The 4,782-nt window shown below is 41.0% G+C and overlaps 1 protein-coding gene across 1 annotated transcript; it reads right to left on the bottom strand.

The window, feature by feature from the left end:
- Positions 1 to 99: 99 nt before the first annotated feature.
- On the bottom strand, positions 100 to 3,517 carry maf1b (MAF1 homolog, negative regulator of RNA polymerase III b). Its single transcript, XM_077624710.1, has 8 exons — positions 2,960 to 3,517; positions 2,532 to 2,618; positions 1,311 to 1,439; positions 1,079 to 1,241; positions 829 to 950; positions 642 to 761; positions 471 to 569; positions 100 to 408 (listed from the first exon to the last, which is right to left on the bottom strand). The coding sequence occupies exons 2-8, from the start codon at positions 2,612 to 2,614 to the stop codon at positions 384 to 386; spliced, it is 741 nt and encodes a 246-aa protein (XP_077480836.1). The 5' UTR covers positions 2,615 to 2,618; positions 2,960 to 3,517; the 3' UTR covers positions 100 to 383.
- Positions 3,518 to 4,782: the final 1,265 nt, after the last annotated feature.

The following is a 4,782-nucleotide window of genomic DNA, read 5'->3' as shown; positions in this document are numbered from 1 at the left end:
TTTTTTATTCAACTTAGTCATGTCAGCAGTTCGGACAAAAATGTTCATGATTTAAAAAAATATTCAATCCTTTAACAGTCAAAAATGAAAAGGGGCTAATCACACACAAAGTTATTTATTCACATCAGCATATATTATAGCACGAGAAAAATCAATACGCATGTAGTTATATATAGCTTGCCTGGAAGTGACACAATGTAGAAAAACAAGAATATTTGGAACACAGAAAAGGAAAAAGTGACTCGACAACATTCAAAAGAAATGGAAGGAGCTTTTTGTTTTGAGAGAAAACCAGTAACTCTTCTCGATTTTTTTTTACCTTACAAAAAAAGGCTAAAACATGCGTTTAGATCTAGAAAATTTAAATTCTTGCTGGGGACGTCTCAGACGCAGACAGCACGGGGACACCTGCGGACAAAAAAACGCCCGACGTTAAAATTCCGCCGAGTTAACGCCTGGCGCTAGCTCACCTGTCCTCGGCGAAGCCGTCCAGCTCGTCGTCCTCGTCGTCTAACTCCATGTCCAGCTCGTCGTTGTTCAGGCCGTCTCCGCCGTAGCCGTTCAGGACGCTGCCCGGTGGGGGGGGGAGAAGTGAGCGAGTGGGCGGAGCTTAAGTGGAAGGCGGGAGGAAATTACGCTACCTGACGTAGCGGCAAGTGAGGAAGACGATCCTCTTCAGCTTCTTGTTGTAGAAGAAGTAGTTGAAGGACCATAAGCTTCCTTCTTCTCCAAAAGGATCGGAGTCTAGGTCTGGGTTGTAGCTGAAGGTGGAAGGTTGAGAAGGTTAAAAAAAAGGTTTTGGGAGGATAGAGGGTGTGGTTTTGTCACCTGTAGATGTCACAAGCCTGCAGGTTGATCTCCTGGTCGATGGCGTTCCACAGCTCTGGTCCGAGCAAGTTGAAACCTTCGCCCACGGCGGAGAATAAGCTGCTGTTGACCGCATTGGCCACCTGCGAGTCCAAATGGAAAAGCGGATGAGTCAACTAAGCTCTTTTTGACAGTCAGCAGGTTGAAATTGAACTCCAAAAAAAGGCCAAAAACGAGGGTGGGTAGTCATATGAGAGTCGCCAGTACTGACCCAGTTGAGACTGGGCTCACGGCTGAACTCGTGCGCCCGAGCGGTGCTGAAATCGTAGTCGGGCCTGAAGGACTCGTTGAGCGTGGTGATCAGGTAGAAGATGGTCTTCCTGCAGCACTTGTCGCTCAGCGGGCTCTCGCCGTCCTCGGCGCTCTTGGCTAGCCTAAGGGAAATGGATGGTTAGGTTTTTGGCAGGATGGGGGCGGGGGGCTTTAGCTTCCGGGAGACCCACCAGTCGGGGCTGGCGGCGGCCGACTGCGGGGGAGAAAGCGCCTCCAGCACGTGCGGTTGGCCCTCCTGGCAAAACTGCTTGAACATATGCTTGTCATCACCCGCCATCTTGCACGAGTAGCTCTCGATCCTGGCAAAACAAAACCATGTCAGCAAATATTGATAAACTCATTGACATTCAAAGCACTGTCAATGTCAATAACGCTAAAAGCATTCAAAATGTTGGCTGGAACCACTGTCAGATGACATTTATGGCAGCTTATACATTTCCTCAAATGACTTTGCTTCAACTCCCACGCAAGAAGACGCACCTATCTATTATGCAAGAGTGAGATACTAGCGCAACTCGATACCGACTTGAACGCAACTATTTCCGAGCGACATTGCTAACCTCGTAAAAAGTAACAACAAAAATCAATTTCCTTAGGGGTCAGGAATCAAAATAAATGCATTAAGGCCACGTGATCGTTTTGTAGCGATCTCGTTAATCGTCTTAAGCCGCCTAAATGTCAACAAGCTTTGGCGTGCAACACATTTAAGCACGTAGATGCTCTCAAATAGCAACAGTGTGTGTGATTGTGTTCCTTTTCCGTTGCCCTTGAGGGTCCAAATGCAAATGTGCTGTGTAATTGTAACCGTGGGCCGCTTGAGAAACTTGTTATGTAAGCCAAACACGCAAATGAGGGGAGCTAGCAACATAAACACGCACTTGGCATGACAACTATCGGTCGCCTAATTTTAGATGAGTTATCAGTGGGTAACAGAAGGCACCAGCTTGCTCTAGTGGCCCTATTTAACAGTCATGTCAACAAATAGACTCAAAATAGCTATTTTGCAATGTTCAAATGCAAATTAAGTGCCATTTTTGTGCATGTTTTCTGAAACAAATAGCATTTTCTTCCCTAAATGAAGTAATATGTCATCTCTTGAGATCTGTTTAAAATTATTTTTCTAGTACAATTGATATTTTCCAGTATTTACGTTGAGTTTCAGTATTTTGCTTGCCCTAGAAATACTACTACTTAATTATAGACATTTTCTGTGTGGTTATACGTTTAAGTTCAATGGTAACATCTTGGCCAATATGTAAACAAACCTATACCAGCTCTCGATTGTACTGAATTGCATGATATTTTTTCAGGACTTTTAAATAACATTTAAGACAAATTAATATTTCAGAGACTTTATAGTGCTTTTTTAAACTTCCATGAAAATAACTAACCTTCCAAGGATGCGAGATTCTCCTGTTGCAGCACACAAACGTGAGCTGAGGGCCTCGAAACTCGAATTTTCCAGCAACTTCATCGCTCTGCAAAGAAAAAATAACATTTATGCATATAAATCTAGTATAAACCCGTAGAACAGCACAAACGCATTGGACTTATACAAAAAAATTCAACCATATAAAAGCGGTCAGTTTATCTTAATACCTGAAAATCAAATTTTGACAAAAAACGCACCAAGTAAAAACACGAAATGAGTGTTTTCCTCGCAAAAAGTGGGCGTATAACAGCTTGTTTACATGTTGGAAGAGGAAGAGTGAGTGCACCGCCATCTTGAGGACAGGACATGTTTGACAACAACCGCCATTTTCTGGCAGCCCCTCCCCCACCCTCTTCCTCATAGTCTTCCTGCTTAAAAATGACTTACCAAATCGATACTCCTCGATGCCAAAGACGATTAAACGTCCCCCAAAAGTCGCTCGGATCGCCGTCGAGTCTTCTCGGTCTTTTTTGTGCTCGATCCGTTCACCCCCGAGCTAATGTTAGCACTAAGCTTATCGCTTATTGTTGTGATTTTCAGTCGTCCTTCCTTTTTTCCCTCTCGGCGTTTACAATCGAACACTTAATGCGCGTTTGACCATTTTTGACAAACACTCGGTCGAGAATGCGTCACTCTGAGGCAATGTTGGTTTATAGAAAAACTACTCTTTCCGATTAAATGCGAAGAGATTACATCGAGTGACTGTTTACGCACGTCGGGGTCCGTCTGCAGCAGCATCCCTTTCGACCTAATTGCACTAAAAAACGAAATAAAAGCTCGATTGTCGCCGGGGATCAAGTCGCCGTTGTCCAAGCGACCGATCAAGCGGACGGTAAAATAGCAAGCGACAGGAAAGCCTTAAAATGCGTCCAAATTTGTAAGAAAACAACAACAGAATGCGCAATGTAATCCCGTTTACGATCACAATCGACTGCCTTGTTGAAGACAAGCCCCCTTTTCACTTATATAAATGTAGTCGACGTTGCTTGTGTTGTGATTGGCTGGGCAGTTTATCAGCAACACATGAGCGATAGCGGTTGGTCAGGATTTCCTAAGTTGCTCCTCTTCTAATTGGACAAAGGACATGTCAGAGATATAAGAGCTCTCGCGATTGGTTTGAAGTCTTTTATTGTTTATTTTTCTGTGTCCCTATGGTCTGAAGGACGCTTGATATTCGACACCGTATTTTTAATAGAAATATGGAATAAAATGTGTAAATGTATTATAAGTTAACATGCTTCAGAATGCAGTGCAGTTTATAATATAATGGATTCAATTATTCTGTTTAAGGGCTGTAGAAACACTAATATGTATTTTTTAAATATAAAAATACACAAGTTAGGTGAAAAGGGGTGAAAAATATACATATACATAAAATACAAAGTCAATATCTAATCTCGCATTTTTACATTATCCACACCCAATAGAAAATAGACAATTGTAAACCAAAAGAAAAGGGAATATAACGGTATTTTTATTTGTTTTTAGTGCGTGTTTCAGTAACCTAACCATGTACCAGCAGATGGCAGCCAAATATCACCCCAAAATTCACTAAAACACAAATAACATTCGCCAACAATGACTACAGTTGGTCTAATTTAAACTCGTAAGTCAAGGTCTCACTGTTTTTTTTAATTTCATTGGTGTTCCCGAGTTATTTTAGTAATATGTCACACATTGGGGAAAGATAGTGTGAAAAATATTCCTAGTAAGACTCATTTGTAATTGTGTATTTCACTGGAATAATTTGTATTGTTGAATTTTTTTGTTCTCTCTCCCTCTTCACAAAAGGTCACCACCAGCCCCCTCCATCCTTTGAGATTCCACAAAAGAATAAGAATGTTCTGTACAGAGGACAATTGCTTATAATATATTTTCTAATATTTCTCATGAACTTTGAGAATTTATGAAAGAAACACAACATTTATGGATCGTTTTAGTATAACAACACAATTTCACATTAACCCTGCATTCCTTTATTTACTATTGGGTGACTCATGTTCATATTGACGTCATAGGTTCAACTCACCTGTGTTATTTTTATTCGAAGAGGTGCGTTCATCATTAGAAAAGTGAGCGTTTTATCACTGAGTAACATTATTAAAATAGATATCCGGACTTTTAATGGTAAAAGAAAAGACCAAAAATTATGGTTTCCATTTTTTAATAACATTAATATGTCACTTATATAATACAGTATTTTAATTCCG

The sequence above is a fragment of the Stigmatopora argus genome, chromosome 17 (assembly GCF_051989625.1).
Source record: "Stigmatopora argus isolate UIUO_Sarg chromosome 17, RoL_Sarg_1.0, whole genome shotgun sequence".
Classification (NCBI taxonomy): Eukaryota; Metazoa; Chordata; class Actinopteri; order Syngnathiformes; family Syngnathidae; genus Stigmatopora; species Stigmatopora argus.
Note: the sequence above shows the minus strand (reverse complement) of the source record. Positions and strands in the feature narration are given on the sequence as shown.